The sequence below is a fragment of the Poecilia reticulata genome, chromosome 15, assembly GCF_904066995.2.
Source record: "Poecilia reticulata chromosome 15, P_reticulata-male-v2, whole genome shotgun sequence".
Taxonomy (NCBI): Eukaryota; Metazoa; Chordata; class Actinopteri; order Cyprinodontiformes; family Poeciliidae; genus Poecilia; species Poecilia reticulata.
In genome coordinates this window covers 13,415,736-13,438,497 of record NC_088844.1, presented here as the reverse complement: position 1 = coordinate 13,438,497, position 22,762 = coordinate 13,415,736, and the positions used below count along the sequence as shown (strand labels likewise).

The window sequence follows — 22,762 nt, the reverse complement described above, 5'->3', positions numbered from 1 at the left end:
TCTCTTGTTCTTTCTTTATCCCCCCCTCAGCCATGTCCGGCCTGGTTGTCCCTCCAATGTAAATGCACTTTTGTCATCTCGAGCACCAGTCGACACACTACCACTTCACAGGACACTCCCCCTTGTCCCCGTACCCCTCTTCTTCCCAAGCACACTGCAAAATGCTGGTGTAATGTATAGTCAACTGCTCGTTCTGAAGAAAGAAAAAAAAAAGAGATTTCCCCCCCGCCCCCTTTTCAGTGACTTTCAGAACCTGCAGAAAAAAGGATTTAACAAGAACAATATTTTGTTTTGTTTTTTTTTCATGTGGGATTTTATTTTTCTTTACCCTCCGTAACCCACAATTTTATCAACCTTTGATGAGAAAAGGACGCGGGATGATGAAGGATTTATTTTGTATACCTGTTGAGTTGAGCTTCAGCCTCGGACAGCCACTCTCAGTACTGGAAGGGACTCTGTGGACTCACCATCTGGTTGTAAAGTAAAAACACTGATGTACAGTCCATTTGCCAACAAACTTGTTTGCCTCAGTTTTTTTCTTTTTTTTGTTTCAACTCTTTTAATAGATTCACAACAGTTGTGCGTCTTTATAATGTGACTTTTGTATTTTTATGTGTGAGAAAACTACACAGGGGCCAAGACAGTTTGAATTTCAACTGGAAAAATATATGAAATATATAATTTAGCAAAAGCCGATCATAAAAGTACAATGAATATGAAGTAAAAACAGGATTTCTTTTTTTTTTTTTTTTTTTTGGGAGGGGATGGGGAAGGTCCAGGGGGGGAGGGGGGGTGATGGGTGGGTGATGTTGTATCATGTTTCATTCCTGCATTTTAACTTAAATTTTGTAATTTATTGTAGCTAGAAATCATCTTCAAAAGTGAAAAAAAAAAATCCTCCGCGTCAACAAGCACACTGATGTGTACAAAAACACTACTCTGTTGATGAATATGATGTACTTCCATGTCTAGAGCTTCCTTTTAAGCAAGTGTGTTTTGCCATGTTTTTTCAACTTTTTTGCTAGCACTGTATATTAATGCATTCCTAGGCTACTGTGAAGTCTGTTTCTTGTTGATGAGGAGCAGTCTCCTTTTGGCTCCAACTCCCTTATGTGTTTTATATGTGGTTAAAAAAAAATTGTAGACTATTGTGATATTGCCAAACTTGTGCTAAATATTTATACATCTGTCTTTTTCATGTTCTTTTAGATCAACAAAAAAATGTTTAAAAACAAAAAAATTAAAACCCATTGAGAATGTAGGAATATAGTCAGTCATTGTCATTTTTCTGTTCAAATACACACTTGCGCTCACTGAAGGAAATTTTGTAACATATCAACTATAAATAATGTATTTATCTCTGAAATTTTGTATATTGCTTTTCATTATGTATGTATTAATCGTCATGCCCTTAATATAGTGATGCAGCACAGATAATTCAGCCAAGAACTGTTGCCTTCATTTGTTTTTCTTTTTTGTATTTGATGAAATGCAATGTGCATATATTTCATGTGTATCCTCGAAACTTTTTTGTGTTACACCGTCGAGACTCTCTGTCCATTTTTTTTAAAAGGGAAGTCAAACTTCATTGTTTATTTTTATATTGATTTTAAATTATCTATACAGACCATTTTGGAGAAAACTTTGTTGGTTGTATTGTCAAATAAATTGTTTGTGACCCATATGATAGTTGTTAAGATCCAATAGAGACTAATGTGCATGAGGGACAACCTTGGAGATAAAAAAAAACACTCCATTTGTGGTTGTATTTTTATTTTATTTTTTTTCCTGTTTTGTAGAATGTATAGAAGTCATTTTTACTCACCACTTAAGACTCTGCCACATAGCTTACATGTGTTTACAGGGAAGAAAATTTAAAAATGTCAGCATTTGGAATGGAAACAGAAATGACTAAGTGATGTTTTATTAAAATTTTCAGTAAAAAAAACACAATAGCCCCTCAACTGTGGACTTCTTCAGTTTTAAGCCCAGTTTGGATGGCAGATAAACTGACAATCAGGAACAAGGAAACGAATAAACAAATACAAAAAAAAAAAAAAAAGACAAGAGAAAAGACAGTAGACGCGTCCGAGGACAAAACCTGTGATTCATCTGTAAGATGTAGTATTTAGACATTGCTATGGAGATAACTGTTTGAACCTGTGGAAAAAGTGTAACATCCATAAAAAAGATGAAAACTGCTCTTTCCTCATATTCTTTCAGCGAAGCATTCTGAATTTGTTTCTGCTGGTCTCTGTGTGAGCACATCCTGCATCTGTGGTGCTTCAAAGGTTCATTGTAGTCATTCATAAATAGTGCAAGCTTTTTTTATTCAAAGCACCCCAAATGGGGCTCATTCAAATCCCTCATTTCATTGCATTAAGCCACCTAGTTAATAAAGAATCGATACATTGAAAGAGCAAGGTTATCCTTTGTCTATAAGGCCTGGTATCGTTTTGAACCTCTTATAGTTTGAGTGCTGAAAGGGGGGACGGCGAGAGGGGTGGGGGGCGCGCTGTGAAATCTATACTCATCAAGTGGGTCAAACAGGAGGATAGAAGTGTTTGAGGGAAGAACAGTGGTTCTCCTTAAAAACAACTGAGCATCTTATCTGGCATCCTGAGCGCTCGCGGAGCGCAGGTCACAAAATGTCAATTTCTCATCAAGGCGCCATTGTCCGAGGCCACGTCTGCCTTTAATGCACAATTAAATGACAGCAACCCGAGTGGCAATCAGCATATCAGCGGCTTATTATGCCAGCCGGCGTGCGCGGATCTCGGCGGCGCAGGAGATCCACCAGGAGCTGCTGATAGTGCAAAGGACAGACGCTCCGAAAGCAGCAATTTCATTTTCTGCGGGCTTCAAATAATTTCCCTGATAACCTGGTGCATCTGATAACAACGTGCACACAACTGTCTCCCTGCGTTATCTGTGCCGGATACACAGGTTTCGATCCGTCATGTTGCATTCTGCTCTGTGCTTTTTTTTTTGTTTGTTTTTGGAGTGGGGGGGTGAAAAAAAATAAACAAGCAAACTCGATATTAATCAATGCAGCGAAAAAAGCAGATGCACAAAATTGGGATTGCTGAAGAGAAGCTCTGTTAAATTATTATAGGCAGTTAATTACGTACCTGTTGTAAATAACTCCATTAACATCTTTATCTGTGTAAAACCAGATTAGTTGTTACTGCATTACGTTTGAGGGTTGTTTAAAGTGAAGCTGGTGATTAGTTACACGGGGAATGGAGCTATTTGTCTGATACAAAAACAAACGTACTCTAACCGTTTTTACAAATTGTATATTTTATTTGCAGTAAGTGTTGCTACTGGCAGTTAATAAATGTATTTTAGATTTATTACAAAAAATATCTTTGGAATAATTTAGCTTCAGCAACAATCAGGTTTTTAGGAGTCTGTTTTAAAAAATGAATTTTCTCATGAGGTAAGGAGTGTCCAGTTTAAACAACTCTGCAAAATACAATAGTTTAAAAAGCAAAAATATTACACCATTTATACGAACCCTGTTTTATTTATTCTTACCCTGCCTTACTGTTCTTTGAGGTCGTTACTGAGTTTGGAAAAACCCGACATGTTCTCCAGTCCATGTTTCACTCAGGAAGGTCACTGGTGGCTCACCGCCTCCAACCTTTATTTCCTTTATAAATAATCACTTTCTAACCACCTAATAAAACGTGATGATAAAATGGGATTTGCCTTAACCACTAACATGTTTTTGACATCGGACACTAGTTTGGGTTTTGCCACTCTTCTACTCCTCCTTAAGCTCTGGGATCATCCAATCTCGATTTACACCAGAAAAAAAAAGAAATGCCAAGAATTATCTACTGTAGGCTACATATCAATTCCTTATAACAATTTAACTAAACCTCTTTTAAAGACTAAAATCAGAGAGTAAAAAAGCCTAATGTATACATATAAAATGACAAGTTAGCTCAGTTGCTGGGTGCTTTAACAGCTCTGAAGCCTGCCAGGCAGGCTGGAGGTACAGTATATATAGTCTCAGCAGGTTTCTTTGTACCCAACAAACAGCCACTAGCTCTGCCACACCATTCAATCATCGTGAGAGCCTCTTTTATTGGAGAACTCTAATGGCCACCCTCCACCATGATCTTAATGTGTGCATTAAATATTTATAAATCCTGGGTCAATAATGCCCCATAACCAGAGCCTGACAGACCCCCACCATACCATGTGGCTGCCTTGCTCTCAAACAGAGGCACGGGTCACGGGGTCACACAATCAAAAGAAAGCGAAGCTTACCGCATCCATATGTTGCCACTCTTATCAAGACTTTCCTCCGTACTGGTTATCTGTCAAAGGAAAGAAATATTGAAAGCAATATCGATCTTAACTAGCCTTGTGTTGCCGAGGGCCACTCTTCAAACATCTGCTCATGTATTGTTATATTTCAAAAAAAAAAAAAAGGGGTGGCGGGGAAAAGAAAAAGTCGTCTCAGTAATAAAAGCCCAAGCTGTAATATTGAACATCTCTGTGTGACGCAGGCACCCTGAGCATGACTAATGACCACGTTATTAAGAAGCATCGCTGGAGGTTTTTAAAGTTTCAAATATTTCTTCATCAGTGTCAGGTTAATTACGCAGCCTGGCATCTATGTGGGTGACTCGTTTATTTTTTATTTTTTTGTTGTTTTTTTATGTGACCACATCCTGGCTGTGCGCTCCTGAGCTGTTCAGGTGAAAGATTGTGCTCCGGTGATAGCGCGGCACAAAAGAGCGACCGGACAATGAGCCAGTCAATGGAGAGCTTCAGTTGAAAGCGCCACAATGGCCGTGCATGCTGGGAATTGGGCTGGACGATATAAAGGAATGAAACCTTCATTGAGGCCATGGAGGACAAGCATTCAGAAAAGAGGGTTTTGTTTGCTCTTTATCAACCTGCGCTTTCCCAGGAGATAAAACAATTCAAACTGACCTTAAAAGGAGAATATATATTACCTCGCGCATCTTCTCCCTATGTAAGTTGTATACTTAGAGGCGTTTGCATTCATGCTTGGGGGGCATTATGTTGCTCAATATCGAGACAGGTCATAAAACTAGGAGATGGACGACGGTTTATCTTCTCTGCGCGGTGGGCAATGCCGAGGAGTACTTTTTAAGGATTTGCTCTTTGACAGAGGGGATTTGTTTAACCGCTGAGTGCAAGAAAAAAACAAAAACGGTGGCTGCAACTCTCCTGTAGCTTATGCACGAGACGGAGAACACTTTTGAGAGTCATAAAAACTGTACGAACTGAGACCATAACTTAAAAATGAAGCAAATCTGACCTTTTTGAACAATTCAGTATTTGAATCAAAATAAGACATGACCCCCCCTCCCCCCCCTCTTCCCCGGTCCCTTCTTTTTTTTTTAAACAGTCCTACATTAGAGCAGCCTCCTGTCTGTGATTCTGAACATCAGATAAGACACCGCTCCCCTGTTGCTGTACTCTGGGAGTGAGCTTTGTAAGGAAAACTTGTGAAAAGTGGAAATCTTTTCGATCCTTGCAAAGATTTCCACTTCACTCGCTGCAGCCGAGAAGCAGGAGCAAAATATCCCAGTGCTTCGGCGTCCATTAAACTTGTATTCACATGTCATTTGATACTTCATCAATGTTTCAGGGCATTTCAAACCAGGAAAAGAAAAGCCAGATTTACCCCCTGATGCAAATAAAACGTTCACCATATTTTCCCTGCTCAGTGCCCTGCAAAACTATAAATTTACACATTTTGTAATGTGATATAAACTGAACTCCATGTCTTTAATTGGGATTTATGTGATAAACCAACATAGAGTTGGTTGAAAGGATTACTTTCTCTTTTTTTAAAATAAATAATAATAAAACAAAATATATATTTGCCATCAATCTTTCCCTCAACTCTGACCTGCTTGATGCTCCCACCATCACCTTTCACCATGGAGATAGTTGTACCTGAGCTACAACATTATGCAGGTTTGCAGTTCGTCCACACTCTTTAAATTATAAGTCTACTCACTGGACAGTACTCTGTAACACGGTCAAAGCTCTGGTGATTGTTTTACTACCCTACTGCATTAAAAATCTCTACAACTTTGTCAAATGTTTTCTAACTCCAGTCCTGAAGGCACAGTGCCCTGCATTTTTTTTAGCTGGATTCATATTAGTTCAAAATGCAACCAAGTAAAATGATTTACTGAAATTATATGACTTCTGAGGGCAGTTGTTAAAGGGGACGGAGTATCTATTCACAGGACACTTTACATACTTTTATTTTGCAGAACTACTAGAATCTTGTACATCATGTGCCTTCCACTTCTCTATTACTTTATGCTGACCCATCACGAGATTAAAACAAGACAAAACACATGCACACACACGCACGCACGCACGCGCACACACACATATTGGAGTTTATGGTTGTAACATGACAAAATGTGAAAAAGCTCAAGGGTATTAATACTTTTGCAAGGGACTGTATATGAACTTCGCTTAGCCTACAAATTACAGTGTGTGGATTTCTTGGCACAGGCATGCAGGGCTGCAGTGATAAAATAATATCACTTGAACTGTATTTTCTGCCACAGTCTCCAGCATATAGAGCTCCTTTCATACTAGTCCTGTGTAGTGCTTTGTCCAGTATAGTTCTGGATATGATATCATCTATTAATAATGTATTGGCAATGGATTACATAAAAAGGGAGCAGAAATAACATCCAATATTCATGCCCCCTGAGCTCGAGTGTGTCCAATCCGTTTGGCCCATAAAACCTTAGCCCCATTTCCATATCCGCTGTGGGTCACAACAGGTCTGCCGCACAAAGGCTCACAGAAAAGCTCAACTCAGGAAGAGGGCAGTAAAAATTGGGTGGATTTCTGAACCCTTATGAAACAGCCCTCCTTTGAGAAAAAAAAAAAAAGAGTGAAAAAGCCCTTTTCCGATTTCAGCGCCTGTGAAAAACCTGTTACAGTGTTTCCCTCTTTAATTGTGCCACTTGAGAAATTGACGTGCCTCTGAAACATGGCATGAATCTCGCAGTTATTGCAGTCCCCTTGGCAGGGAATGTTGATACAACATCTGCATGCTATAGAAAGTAATGGAAGTAGCAGAGGTGGCAGCTGCAACTCTACAGGAAGTGTGCCATTTTCAGGCAGCGCTGCTGTGAGAACCACTAACTGCCAGCCTGGTCGTGCAGGCAGCTCTGATTGCCAGGACACTATGACAAACACGCAGGGGCTGGGAGTGTTGCATCCTGGGGGATGACAGCTTCTGTTTGATTGTCAATAAGGCTCATTAGCAGAAAAAATGGAGAATGCGGAAAGAGATTAAATGACTTGCAACAGGGTCCCCCTCATGTTTCATTACAGTGGATTTATCAGACCCTTTATTTCATCAATATCAGGGAGAAAAAAAAGGAAGTGGAAGGACTGCTGCACAATCCAATTTTGTACATTTCTATACATACCTGATAAAGTGTGAGCCGTTTTATTGAATTCAGCACCACCTAACTAAAGAAAAAAACAGGAAAAAAAAAACCTCTCTCCAGTGCAACTCTTGTCTTAAGACCAAGCGACGGATGTTTCCCTCCATCTTAGGGAGGGACGGCCAACAAAGCAGCGTGTAAGGGCCTTTCCCTGAAGAGTCCTTGTCACGCCGCGCCAAACCTCTGTGATTATCGTTGTTTTTGCAGAGAGTGTCCACGCCTGCCAATACCGCTGTTCCATAAATGAATTTGGCCCCTCGTCAACGAATTACCTAACACGCAGAACTGTGTATGTGTCACATCCAATTCCAACTCACCGGCTTTGGCGGTGTGTGTCAGCTGGAGGACTTAATCATCAATCGTCAATCATAATAAGTGAAACGCATTGATAGGAGTTGTGTTTTTTTTTTTCCCCCCCCTCTCCTCTTTTTCCTTTCCGACGCCGTTAAAGTGTAAAGGGAGAAGTTAAAAACGACCTTGTTAAAATGGGACCACCATTTATATTCCTAATTTAGTGTATGGATTAATTAGTGTTGGCGAGCGAGTGTATCAGTTTCCATGTGGCAGAGCTTTGGAGTGATCAAATCATTACTCTCTTTCATAAGGGAACTCTGGAGTGATTTCTATCAGACGTATGTTGATGTTTCTGCTCAGAACCAGCTATGCACATATTTAGAAACGTGCTTTTAATTAATTCTTAATTGGACAGTTAATAAACAGGCCTTTTTAAGTATTAGGAGCCAATCTATAACCTCAATTTCACACCATGCAAAATTAATGCTATCAGGGCCTTTAAAGGGATACATAGGATGTTTCAAGAGGGATACTGTTGAGATGTTATGAGTGGTTAATATCTTACCTGAGGTAGATAACTGTCTAGTTAGCTAGCTAGTCTAAGATAAGCCAACAGCAAAGTGGTCATTTTCTGTTTAAAATGTTTATACATATAAATGATGAGGCTTATGCGTTAGCTCTCAGGTTGAAGATAATCCTGAACATTTAAACTTGTATTAGGGGAGTATTTACATAGTGTCCAATAGTTAGCTAAACGAAAAATGGATTCAGAAGGTGTTGAACTACCATTGATCTTGATGAGTTAAAGGAACTAGTGCTCTCACGTAATGTACGGCCATTTCCATCATCACAAGTTTTGACTCTTACATCCCCCCCCAAAAAAAAAAAAAAAAAACAATTAGTTCTTTCAGCATTGGTACTGGGCCAGAGAAAAGAACCGCTTTAATCTAGGGGAAGTTTATAGAAGCCATCAACCAATCTAAATCTTATGACCAGCCTGTTTAAAACACCATTTAGTTTATCAACTGGAAAAATAAGGTAAAAGCAACGGGCGTCAACATTTGCAAAGTTGGAGTAGTAATAGAAGAAAAGCGTCGTCTCTCATCTTCCTGATGTTGATCGGATCTCTGTTAAAAAGTTGCAATGTGATATTCTCAGCTGGATCCTTAAAACTCATTTCTGACTGAGTTCTTAAACACTGTTCAGTTTTTAATATCGCCAGGTGGTGTTGGTAAAACCTGCTATAAAAGTGTTTAACCCCCGCTTTCCGGCGCTGCTAGAACAGAAACTGGATTGTGAAACATTTACAATCACATTATTGTTTAAAACAGCTTTAATAAATAAAGATGACGATTTTAGGAAACTTGTTTGCAGCCCAGTCCGGGTCATTTCAACATTTTATTTCATCGGAGTAACCTTCTGATTTAAGAGTGGTGTAAAAATGAAAAACATATCATTTATTGCCTCCATTTACCATGTAAATAATCATCAGCGTCTCTGTAACTAACCACCAAATGCAAACGTGACAATTTTCTCCAAATTTATATAAAAGTCTTCTCATAAATCACAATGTATTTTAAATCTGAAGTTGTTTTAAGATGGTTTAAGTTCACATAGATCTCATGTTAGCCTGCAGGTCAAACTAATCTGGAAGACAAAAGCAGGACTATCTAGTACAGGTAGGATTTTAGCAGCTTATAACCTTTTAACAAAGTCTCACTTCAAAAAAAAAAAAAAACTAACTCCTTTTAATGCTGCCTCACATCCACATTACACGCTTACTGGCACAGAATATCTTTTGCACGAGGCAGAGGAATCTGGCTCATATTTTCCTTCGGCCTGATCCATTGCACTCCTCTCTCCCGTCATATAGATCGGAGTCTGCAGGGGCCAGAGGCGCTGACAGAGCCCAGATGCTCCCAGTCTGTCTGGGGGACTGGGGAGACTGGTGCCATGGGGTCCTGGAGCCTCTGAAGTGCCGCCCCTCCATCAACATGACCAAGGCTAGACCTGCACTTTCTCCAGGCTGAGACACTCTCCTTACCACGCTGACAAGTGCGCTGCACAGTCGCAGATTGATATGTGCACACTCAAAGGTAATCGCTCTCACGTAATGTACGGCCATTCGTCAGCCGTTCCTAATCAGGGAGCCCAAAAACCCAATGCTCGGGTTCTCACTGACACAAGGTCGCATGCTGATACCACGAGGAGTTGTTTTTTTTTTTTTTTTTCTCTCTCTCATTTAGTCCTCAACTTACTGCTATAGAGATCAGTCTCTTTGTTCTCAAGAAACCAACATTCAAAAAAAGGGAGGCACCACGCGAATCCTACGTCCTCCTGGTTTCTGTCTCAAAACAACAGACAAAGATCATTACAAGAGCATCAAAGTGTGCCATGTTTGAAACGCTGGTTCTCTTTGTAGTAGCGCTGGAGCATGGAGTGTGTTGGTATTAGACGCTGCTGTGGCAGCTGTCGTGGCTGGCTGTGTGGTGCCTCGGTGTCAGGGCCTCCGAGAAAAAGGCCGTCCCGGCAGACAGACACTGGGGGAGGAAACCCGATACGGCAGCCAAAAAACCCGGTCTAATGTCTGTGTATCCAGATATCTATCCCAATGTCTGTCTGTCTGAGTGTTGGAGGCTGCCTATCTGCATGCTGGATCCTCCTCTGGTTCCCCCAGCACGACCGCGCTGCCTGCAGCTGAGCTTAACACGCACCAGAAAGTTGTAGCTTTATATATTTTAAGCGAGCAAAGTTCTTCTGGAAGAATGGCTGTTTATGAAATCGGCAATGCGGCTGCATCATTAATTCTGCAGGGCGGGGCCTGGGGAGTTGGTGGTGGTGGCGGCGAGGGGGGACTAAGCGTCGGGGACTTGTTCCAAAGGGGTTCAGGTCGTGATAACGGCAGAATTATGAGCCGACATGTATGAAGAGAAGGAGATGGAAGCGCGGAGCGTGTTTGTGTTTGATGTGGGGGCAGAAAATTGTTCTATAATGAGGAGGGGTGCCAGGATATGAGATGGGAAGCGGGGAGTTGGAGACAGGATATAAGTTATGAGAAGGAAACTAATGTTAGGAAATGCAGAGGCTGTTGTTGTTGTCTCTGCTGCAGCTTGTATGAGCCATAATGTATCTTAGCTACTATTGGGCTGTGATTAATACAGCCCGGCCAGGTCAGAACCCCGCACTGATGCTACGGATGCCACCAACCGTATCCCCGCTCTTTCAGGGGCTCAAATAAGTGAGTGTCGCTTGTGTGCACGTGTGTGAGAAAGAGAGAGAAACAGAGAGAAATGGAGAGAGAGAGAAAACACGCACGGACGCGTGTGTGCGTGTGTGTGAGGGGGTTAATAAATGTTGAATCAAACGCCGCACGAGACACTCACACTCCTTAAGGGTTGCCCATTAGCGGTGTGTGGGTGCATGGGGAGTTTATCAGTGTCTGGGTGATTTATGAAGTCAGACTCAATATCATCCACTTCACCCACACACATATGGACATGCACATGTGTGCACACACACCAGCATGCATGGTCACATTCTCACGCACCCACATGCACAACAGCCCCTGCGTGCCCGCGCGTGCACTCCAGCAGTCTCTTTGTGAAACGGGAGGCAGGTATGAGGGCAAAATTAAAGGTTTCCCAGAGATTAAAAGCATGGATGAGCCTATTTAAATCTAATTCTTTTTTTATCTCTGAGCCTGAACTATGAAAAGGTGGTGAAAATATGACAAAATAAGGCAAATATTACAAAAACCAACTATTAGTAGATTAAAATTTTTAAAAAAATGGCAAAAATGGTAAAAAGTTGAGAAATAATGATGTAATAATTGTTAGAGGGACTCTTTGGGTAAATTACAGAACCAATTACTGGCAGCATATTTGGCGCTTTGATGCCGGACTTGTTTTTAAACATCAACCACTCAACTTTAAAGACTTCAGTCGCTTTTGGTTGCTAAATTCGTGGCATTCCATAGAATTTACTTGGCCAGTAGCAAAAAAAAAAAAGGAGGGTGCTTACAGTGCACTTCAGAGTGCGCCTGGCTTAAATGGGACCCCTTGTGGCTGTGTCACAGCTCCCTTCGTTAGGGGGCTGACTGTAGCCTGTAGTCACCACAGGCATCATTAGCCCTCTGTGAAACCACAGACTGAGTCTCATTCTTCATCTGCCTGTCTGCTGCCTCAACATTTACGCTGCGATGCTGCTCCAATGGCAGAATAACTGAGTCCGGCGAGCTGCGGTGAGAGAGACAGCCGCGCGGAGCCGGGGCGGATAAGAAGATTCAAAAATGCAGCAAAAGTTCAAATATATTCAGCAGGCGGGTCCACTCGAATTGGTTCTGTAAAGGTTAGAGCCGGGGTTATTTTGGAGGGTGGATTATTAGGCTACCTGGGCTGAAGAGAAGAGGAATAACTATGAGCGAGTTAGGGTCACTTTGGAGCAGAAGACAGTGAGGTGAATCAGGAATTCAAACTGTAACTGTAACAACGGATCAATGGGAGAGAAAAAAAAAAAACGCAGAAAGTAAAAGTTCAAGGCACATTCAGTTAAAACGACTGTTTTCTCTGAACACGCGCATCACCGCGTGCTCTCTCTCTCTCTTTTTTTTTTTTTTGTTTTCCCAGAAAGAAATAATAATTTATCCCACAGGGATTAAACGGGGTTGTGATGATAATAAAATAACACATAAACATTTAAATTACAGATTAAATGCGCTGGATGAATTCAAGGTTGAAATGTTGATTTTCTGTTTCCCCGTTCTGTACTGCCCTCTAATGGAAAAGCCCACTCAGAAATAAAAGAAGGAGCTCTGACAAGTCAGACAGCGCGGGAAGAACAGACACGCGGCATAATTAAAAACGAGCCGAACCGAGAGCAGTTTATAAGAGACCAGCGCTGAAATTAAACAAAGTGGAACTGATGAAAAGAGCAGATTTGTCGTTTTGAAATGTGTTTATTTAAACATGTCGAAACGGAGGAAGAGTACAGTATATATAACACATGAGACATCTCTCCACTCTAGGTGGATTATAAGGCGAGAGCAAACAATGAGATCTAAATGAAGACAAAACAAATGCTGCACTACAAAGCTTTGTAGCCATAAAATTCGGAGCCTTTATCACTGGATGTCGAACAAAGCATTCACTTGGCAGGAAATTAAAAAACCGACGAGAGGTACAAAGACTAATTCTGCTAAGGAAGAGAAGAAAAAAAAACAAAACAACAACAACAACAACAACAATGCAAGAGATATTTTTAAGGGAATAATAATGCTTTAGAAAAACCATTCCAGCACTATCTGGCAAACGCAACGAGGACCCACGGGAGCATATGTTTGTAATTCCTACTGTTCTCTGTTTAAGTTATTTTTTGCAACAATCTAATTTTGCAACAATTCTGTATCGCATTAACAATGCAGCATCTCTATTCTTAGATAAAAAAAAATAAAAAAGAAAGAACTATGGTGAGTGTTTCCAAGTAATTCCAGTTGTTCCACAGTTTGTGCCAAGATGCCTAACTTTATAGCCTTGTTTTGTGTTTAAAAAAAAAAAAGAAAACAACCATGTGCGTGTGTGGGTGTGTGCGCACTGAATGAAGGACAGTCGGGCTCTGTCATGCTTCAGCCTTCCCCTCTCTGCCTCTCATGGGTGAGCAGCCATTGTTTGAGATGGTCGCCCCTGCCGCTCATGTACGGCCCACTCTGTCCAGAGCTGGAAATGACTCGGTGACAAGGAATGAGTAGAGGAACCTGGCACAGACGGGCAGGGAGAAGTGTGACGCTCCGAGGGAATAGACGTGTTTTGTTTTGTTTTGTTTTTCTCATAAATTTCACAACACTTCCTCATGTCAGAGTAACTTTTCACAGCTGGATGTTGATTTTCTTTAATCAGTATTTTTTATTTTTTTTTAGTTTGATATTTACGAACAAAATGAAATTGCATAGATACATTTGTTTTTTAATCTAGGAAATAAAAGGTAAATATTAAAGAAAAAAAGCAGATAACCACAGATTGCAGGTTTTCGGTCACAGTTTAGCATTTATAGTCACAGCAAATCAATAATTTAAAATTTTTGATAGCAGGTGCGCATGATAAATTCAAGAACGTGTGACTTAAAAGCACTCGACGTGCAGAGGATATGAACTACACCTTTCTGAGTCATTTTGCACTTTTCATGTTCTCTCGCTGCATAAAAAAACAAAGTGCCACACCAGAACCATTTGGTTTGATCCTGTGCGAATCCACATTCAGGATGATGGCTCAGTCTTAGGATATTATTTTTTTTATTTTTTTTTTACTCTTTAATAGTGAAAAGCAAAGAAGCAATCAAAAATTAATGGGCAAAAACACCAGCAGGATGAATATTCAATCGAGAGGGTGTCAACATTAAGATCTGATAACCCTGTGATCATTAAAAAGAGGAAGTCGGTGGAGCGTTTACTCTTGTTGCAGACAACTGCCAGGGGGGTCCCGAGTTCTTTGTAAACTAAATGGCTGGAGAAAGATTAAACAAGCAAGCCTAAAACACTTCGATCATTGTGGATTCGGAACAAGAAAAGCGGTAATCGTCGGAGCGAACCGCTGGAATCGCCTCTTTTTCTAAAATATTCTAAATGATGTCCTCGTTTTGTTAGAGCTGCACGAACAGGAAAAAAAAAAAACAAAGCAAAAAAACAAAAAAGAAAACATCCCAAACTACTGCTGCACTCTGGCTGCATCCCCTCTAATTTAACAGAGCTGTGCGCCGAATGGATGGTTCCACTCTCGCTCCCTTCATACGAAAAGTTGGACAAGCAGTGTGTGTTTCGGTTAAAATCCATCATTAAACCCTCTTCCATATCAACAGCAATAAAACTTTCTGAGCCCCCAGATTAACCTTGCAGACAGAGAAATACTGCTCGCGTATTCGGATCAATACTGTTCCCCGGGTTTGGAGGGAGAGCGGGGTACCCTCAAGGCCTTCGGATCTGCCTCTTCACATAGGGGGGAAAAAGAGCACTACGCCAGGCTTATCAATACTCAAATCCTGGTGAAGAAGTGCCACAGAGAGGCGAGGATCGATTGAGCACACTGAGCTTTTCACAGCTGAAGCCCGAGTGGAGCAGTGCTACTGACAAGTAATTGACACTGACAATCTGACTCTGGATCTGAATCAGGAGCTAAGGGCTCAGGCTCCCAGCCTCCCTGGCGAAAGGGAAGAAATGTCTGTAAAACATGAGGCTGAGCACTATTATACAGCTATATACCGGTATTGCCACTGGATACTGAAAAGTGTAAAGTATATTTGAGAATTTAATGCGGCGCATCAAGAGCCAAACTCTGCGATTTTACCCCTAATTCTGATAGGGGAAACTGCAGAGTTTTAATTTTTCTTTCTGCAAATTTAAATTCCAAACCGCAGCAGACGGAAAAACGGAGCATAAACACAATTTTCCGACGTGGAGTTTTATGGAACATATAAGGAGATAACATAAGAAGTGCTCTCTGCCTTCACCGAGCACACCGGTGGTGCCCACAGCACTACATGGGCAGAGTTAAACAGGCTTTGATCAAAGGGTCTGATCAAAAGAAGACACACCACTTGCCCTCTGGCCTTTCATTTTGTACACAGTGGATTTGTGGGTAAAACGATGCGGACCAGGTTTCCTACAAGAATCGGAGATTTGCGGTGAACGATACCGACAGGAGAGAGCAGGAACAAAAAGGTGTGGGCTTAAAAAAAATAAATAAAAAAATACCGTGCTGTAGGTAGTTTTACTCCTCGGCTGCTCTCGGCGGGAGGTGCCGATTGCATATGATGGAACTCACCTACTGTTTAAGATTCAATATCCTGGATTGTGGAAAACTTTTACACAACTGCTTTTGCGTAAATGGCATCTCAGCAGACAGCTGAAACAACAACAATGGGTCTGAGAACCAGTTAGCGTTGAGCTCGGGCCCGGTTGAGGTTTCAAAGTCTGAAAAATGCAGAAATTGTCAATCGTACCGCTCCTCTGGTTAAAAGCCTTTTTGATGGGATGCCAGAGAAACTGCTGGAGTGACCAGAGTTCTTTCCAGCTGCATAGACTAATACGCTGCTCCTCCCCCACTTGTTACTGTTTTCTGAAGGAAGGTCAGTGAGTACACTTTGTCCTTGTGTACCATAAAAAACAAATTTGCCTGTTTGTAAATATTTTTTGTCATAAAAAAACAAAAACATGAAAAGTTGTCATGTGGAATTGAAAGGAGCTCTGCTAATCACTCTTTGGAAGGCACCATTTATGAGTGCCATGTCTAATTGACCATTATTTTCAATGTTACTCTGTAGTAAAGTTCATTAAAGATAATACTAAACTCAGTATTTAGTTCAGATTTTAAATCTATACTTGTGTTTACATCTAATAATAGTAATAATTTAAAGGTGCTTTGTAGAAACAATAAAAAGGAGTTTGTTATACAGTATTTTAAATAAAATTAGACAACTTTCATACATGCTGTGTTAACAATGTAGATCACACATAATAAGAATGATTTAACTCCTGTATTTTTTTTCTTCATTTTTTACCTGTAAATGGCGCCTTAAATATGGACTTAATAACTTTAAGCACTTCATTTTTTTTATGTCTAAAGGGACATTTTCAGCATAATCTTTCCTGGAAAATTTCTATGTCAAAAAATATATTATTAAATCTAGGTTTCTTTAATTATTAATATTTCATTTTAAATAGCTGCTAACTTCTTTGTTTACCCTTCTGTACATTTTTAAGAAATAATCAACAAACCATTTTTTTAAATAATTATTATCATTCATTGTGTTCACTATAGATAGCTTCATAATAAAAAACCAATTTCTGTCCCTTTTGGCTTGAATAAATTAAGTAATGATGGAAGCCTGTCAATCAATGTCATCCACACTCACCGGGTTCCTCCTCATGGCCCCTCCCACCGCCCGCACCGCTCTGGGGTTTCCCGCCATCTCGGCGAGGCGCTTATACGAGACCGTCTCTCCAAACTTCACGTCCCTCAGAAGTACTTGCAGCACGCGGCTGGTGAAGGCATCTTCGCCACGCGGCAGAGGGCAGGGGAGAAAAGAAAGAGAAAAGAGAAGGTGAGATTAAATCTGGCGGAGATTTGATAACACGAGGAAGCGTCGCACGCCGACGGAACTCTTTTTAATCAAAACAGAAAGTGTGAATATGCCCGATTAAAACACTTGCTGTATACGGGGATGTCTGTCTCTCTTTATTCCTTACAGCACTCATTAAAAACTAAATACGAAGAAGTCTCCCCTCTTTGACCTTAGAACCAGTATTAACATGCTACACAAGCAGACGTGAGAAAATTATTCCTATGGCAGAAAAATCTAGGTTATGCTTCGGAAAGGTCACAGCTAAAATTAAAAAAGTTCGCTCCTTCATTTAAAAGGATTAAGAGGGGCCAAAAAGACTGCAAATCTGCTCCAGATTTTTAATAATAATAATTTGAATGTTGCAAAAACCATTTGTGGCAGTGGGATGACTTTGAGGTTAATCAGACCAATTTGTCCTTTTAATTGCTTTCTATTCAGAGTAGATTCATTATATCATCTTCACTTAAATGGCGGAATTCCTCAAATCATCCGCAGCTTAACCGACCATATTACCGGCTTTGATTTCATTAGCACTTTAGCAGCAGTATTATCTTTTTTTTTTTTTCTGGATTACCGGGCAGCGACTGAGAGGCATGTTTGTCTAGCTCCGATTGCTGAAGAAAAGGGAAAAGTATTTGAAGCGTCTCGAACGCTTGAGACACCGATGCACTCAGCTTGTGTAGCGAGTGGAAAAACACTTTTCTCTTTTTTTTCCTTTTTGCACACAGGACAAGAAGGAGGAACAATAGTCTCGTTATCAAGACTGGGTGAAATTCGTCTAGTATACACATGTACTCCGCCATGAAAATTCAATTAGTGATCTCCCATTCTCTCTCATTTATATGGTCTAAGAGAGCACATGACAACTGATCTATGTGAAATCCCTCTAAATTGGCATTGTGTGAAAACATGTCACACCCCTGTCTCTCTTCTACAGAGCGAACATCCTTTGCTCCCCAGGCTCCCTTGCTACCTTATAGTCACTCTCTGCTACACAAAGCCACGCGAACAAGGCAATTTGCCTAAACTGGGGGGAATAAGTGTAAAACCTAAAGGGGATACGTTTGATTGATGCACACCCATGTGAGTTCTTTGTCTTGAACAAGGCCCGTAGGTACTGTTTAATAATTTTTCAGGTAATAATCACGCTGTCAACGAGATGACGGGCTCTTACGCAGACAGCCTTAATGTTGTGAGGAGATAAGATACACCCCCTAAAAAAAAAAAAATTTTTTTTTTTTTGCCTTTTTATGCTTTTCACTCTCCCTCCTGTAGCTCAGATTTGGCCTCGTGATGTCTGCAGTGAATACTGATATTGCTTTGTCACTGATGGATAAACGAATGTCTGCCCAGAATGAGGTGACGACAAAACCCTGTTGGCGCAAACTTTTCGGGCAAACGAAACAAGGTCTGCGTCGCCTTGGAAACGAGTTACAACGCGCTTAAAGTGTGGTTTCTACACACTTCTACAAGTTTAAGAAAGTTCATTTTAAGGCTTTTTAAGACCACTGTGATTTCAATTTAAGAACTGGCCTGTATTATGAGGAATATCCTACTCACAACTTATTTTTGATGTGTTAAAGAAGAACTTTAACATGGCATTGTCAACTAAAACTATGCTTTTTAACTGGCTACATAACTAAATCACCTCCCCAAACTTTCTTATTGATTGGTATTGTTAACTACTTTGAAAATCCTTGCTTTTAAGCAAGATGTGAATATACACTTTCCTCTAAAAAAGGAGCTAGTAGTGGGTCTTAAATTTAAGGGACATTTTTTTCCCACCAAATCCAATTTGAATCCAATCACAAAAGATCTGACATGTATGTGACAGTTTTGGAAAGATTATAAAGTGTCAGATTCAGACAAATAAAAAAGCTTCTGCGAGCAACACAGTCTCTCCATCACTGTTATTTCAATGCAACATCATTGGAAAGGTTAGAGAAACCCATGCTTGTAAGATTATTTGCACACATTCAACAAAATTCCATGACATTCCAGTTTTGAAATGGATCTGGATTTTCTTTTTTTTTTTTTTTACTTTGGGGAAGCTGTGGAATGTGACAAAATATTTTGTTTAATTATTGTTTTGTTTTATTGTTATGTTTTTTTTCTGAATGTTTGGAGTCTACATTGAAATTGAAATAAAAACGTGCATTTATTCTTTCCAACGCTGCTAATTGTATACCTTTATTATCTTTGTTCGGAGTTTAGCCAAACATCAAGGTTACAGTATTTTCTACTTTGATGCAAAAAATTTATAATCTTGCAATTCTTTTTTTTTTTTCAGTTTGCTTCAGAGCTACTCTGAGAAATTTTATTGGAAATATTTCTAGGATTAAAATAGCATTGAAACTTTCAGATCAGACCTCGCAGAAAAGAGGGAATCCGCATCAAGCCAAGAAAAGCCTGGCCGACCCATCTCTGCTCCTAACACTTCTGCACGAAATCCTGTTTCTCAGAGCAGGTCGGGCTGGAAAACAAGTGTCTGTTCTTTCATCTGCAGATATAGAGGTTAAAGAACTTTGCCCTCATCAGTGTTTGTGACAGACACTTCATGCAGGTCGCCCAAGGTGACCAGCAGTGATTCAGAGAGCGGTCCCCTAGCCCCATACTTCATAAAGAGCCTAATACGGTGTGTCTGAGGTCAGGACCCTCTTTAGATCAGAGTGCAGTGATGTCAATTGTTTAAATAAAACTTGAGGGAAACCACTTACATGTTTACACGCGGCCCATAATCATGTCACAGGTCATTACCTGCAGTGAGGCCAGGTGATGGGGCTGCTGTGGAGGCAGAGACAGATTTACTCGGAGAAAAATCGAACGCATCTAGTGATTATGAGGATATTGACATATATGATTGATTTGCTCATAATTTTGTATACGAGAGCAATCTTGAGGAGGAAAAATAGAAAGCTGTAAACTGATTTCCATCAGCCCCGCTAATGACAGATTTGGAGAGACGACCTCCAGCTGACAGTCACCTCTTACATGCTTGTGAGAGAGCAAAAAGACAATAGTGGAAATGCAGCTACCTCGTTATCCTTTGTGTCTAATGGGAAGGAAGACTTTGACTCCCAGTCAAAGTGTCTCTTGAGTCTTAAGGGATCCATACTTTTGAAGGCTGACGGGGTGCTGATGATTCTCTGATTATTCGATATTCTGAAAACGTTCATTTCCCTAATTCCTCTCCACATCACAGGGGCGAGTCCTGGTGAGTGTCTCATCTCGCCCTGCGCTGTGCACAGGGGGAGGTTCAGGCTCCTGCAGGAACACAGTCATTTGGGCTTTGAAGAGCGCCCTTCCCCCCACCCCCTGCCTCCCCTTTGCCTGGCCCCCCTCCCAGCACATTCCCCGTGCCGCTTACCGAGACTAAGATCCTCTCGTCTGTTACATATGGATGTATAATTAATGAGATAAGAATATGCATCATTTTAAGAACCCACGTTGGCGTCTGTGGTTTTCTGAGGGAGCAAATGCGAGCACACACACACTCACGCACACCCCCGCACGCACACACATGCTGTAGCTAACTGAGCGTATCACGCGCATTCTCTCACCATTCCTTTACCCCTGTTGGCCAAACTTCCGTGTGATGTTGTGCGTGACAGTCAGACGATATAGGGAACTGCGCCTTGAATCTCCTTTCATGTCACCTCTGTTTCTCAGGTATGCCGTGACAGCTAATATGAAAAGTGGCTTGTTTTGTCAGAAATGTGTAAATAAACATGGCAACACTTCAAGTGAAGGTCACAACTCAATATTACATGACAAGTGCTGCGAGAGCGCTGTCGCGTTCAGGTTCTCCCCAAAGATAACTGAGCAAACAAAAGTTGGTTGTCACAGATTGTAATGACCTGATTATACTTGTTTTTTTTTTTATATCCCTTTCTTTCTTGGAGACCGGTAGCAACAGTCTGACTTGTTAAAGGAGAAATTTATGCTCCATAAAGGCAAAATCAATTCATAAATTTTTTGCACACAAAAAAAAAACTATATATATGTGTGTATTTTTTTTTCTTTACCCTCAAAAGACAAATACTCCTGATGCACACATTTAACATTTCTCCACTAGTTTGGCCTCTGGTTCTGACTACTGAGAGACTAAACCTTGTATTTTACGGAGCCCCAAAACAAAAGACGAGCGGGGGGGGGATGTGGGGGGATAGAGGTGCAACACGGCACAATCACCTATTCAGATCAGGTACTAATGAAGAATTCCATCTATCCTGAAATTTAATTAAAACCCCAAAGACTTTCAGATGAGATGCGATTTGAAAGAGCCCGGGGCTGGTACACAAGCACTTGGTGGCGAAGGGAATCACACTGAAAGTTGATATCGTAATTGGTCCTGATGTATTTTCTGCATTGCCTTTGCGGGAGCGTGGGACTCATAGCTGTATACAGGGTCTCGACGGAGTACCTGCTCATTGAAAATGCCATCACTCAAGCACCGCAGATCTGCATGAAATTAGAGAGCAACTAAGGCCTGATTGCAGGGGAAGGGAGCCACAATTGTTAAATGCATATATTAGGGTTTTTCTTCTCCATGTATGTGTGCATGTGGGGCTGAGTGAGCTGATCTGAAAATCCTTAAGTTAAAATATAAGTGCCTCGGTAAAATAGCATTAAAAAAGATTCTTAGTTGTTGTGAAAACAGCACTGACTTTTTTTATTTGATGTCTACATTTAGGTTTGTCATGTGACAAAATTAATGTGTCTTCAAAACAAAAGAAATTCCGATATTCATCTTTTCTGTCACTTAATTTGATTTGCAAACACAACTACTCACTGAAAGGACAATGACTGTAAATGTAAAATACTATGTATGGTAAAAAACTAACAGTGCACATCAACTGTAAATCCTTACAGTGGCAGCATCATGCTGTGACATGCTTTTCATAAACAAGAAGAGGAATGCAATAAAACCTATTGGAGGCTGTAAACTAGACAATGACCCAAAACATATGTTAGATACAATGGAGAGGTTTAAATCAATGCGTATTCATGTGTTAAAGTGGCTCAAAGTAAGTGGAATACCTGAATGCACTGATTTTAAAAGTTTGTAAGGCAACAGATAATAATAATTGTCTTTAAAAGCACCAGAGATAATTCATTCTTCATTTTTGTCCTTCGGCTTCTCTATCACAAACTCCACAAGCACAACTTCCCACTACAAGAACACTAATTGTCCAGTTTTCTGGGCCGCTTTCATTTTACACACCCTAAGTGACTGATCAGGCCAACAATAAGCTCATTCAAACTTTACCACCATTCACATGTTCTCATCTAAAAGAAAAAAAAAAGACAGAGAAAGAAAAAGAAAAGAAAGCTTCCTGTCTGAAAATGTCAAGAGTGGAATTCGATCAGTTTCAAAGAATGTGCCAAGAATCATGAAAAAGCTTGCCAAGACTAACACGCGTGGTAAGAGCTGCCACAGATTACTGAACCAAGTTACAGCTCTGTGTTCTGTTCTCTCTCTGCCGCTCACACGCACACACACACACACACACACGCACGCACGCACACACACGCACACGCACACACACCACCACCCACTTTCCTCCACTCTCCCTCTCAGCCATAAAATACTTCATTATAACACAGTGAGCCAGTGAGTGTAAGTGATGTAACTGACAATTAAGAGTGAAAGCCTGATCCCAGTCATGGCTCTGCAAATATTTATCCATGACAGACCTCCTTGCAGGGCGGGGTGGTGAAAGGCAGGGAGCGGGAGACTCCCAGCGGTCTGCGGCTGGGTGAAGTACGCCTGGAGCCATTCAACGCAGCGCTGCATCTCGGGGCTCGTTTCTGCTGGGCTATCGGTGACCACGCAGCTCAGGGGGGCCTCGCTGCTCCTGGGAGGGATGTAAGGCAGGACA

At 40.8% G+C, this 22,762-nt stretch overlaps 2 protein-coding genes across 9 annotated transcripts in view; one reads left to right on the top strand and one right to left on the bottom strand.

Moving 5' to 3' along the window:
* LOC103476771 (EBF transcription factor 3) overlaps window positions 1–768 on the top strand; it is an 87,578-nt gene extending 86,810 nt beyond the window's left edge. For all 6 annotated transcript variants that reach the window (XM_008429336.3, XM_008429335.3, XM_081616605.1 and 3 more), the window contains exon 16: window positions 31–768. In XM_008429336.3, the coding sequence (XP_008427558.1) occupies window positions 31–62 (32 nt within the window). In that variant the 3' untranslated portion in view covers window positions 63–768. The remainder of the gene's footprint in view (window positions 1–30) is intronic.
* Window positions 769–1,627: 859 nt separating this feature from the next.
* LOC103476769 (methylated-DNA--protein-cysteine methyltransferase) overlaps window positions 1,628–22,762 on the bottom strand; it is a 38,751-nt gene continuing 17,616 nt past the window's right edge. For 2 of the 3 annotated variants that reach the window (XM_008429333.3, XM_008429332.2), the window contains exons 3-5: window positions 22,578–22,738; window positions 16,671–16,810; window positions 12,694–13,521 (exon numbers count right to left, since the gene is read on the bottom strand). In XM_008429333.3, coding sequence (XP_008427555.1) covers window positions 13,393–13,521; window positions 16,671–16,810; window positions 22,578–22,738 — 430 coding nt within the window. In that variant the 3' untranslated portion in view covers window positions 12,694–13,392. Of the gene's footprint in view, window positions 4,332–12,693; window positions 13,522–16,670; window positions 16,811–22,577; window positions 22,739–22,762 lie in introns of those variants that run through there. The other variant, XM_008429334.3, reaches the window with a different exon arrangement.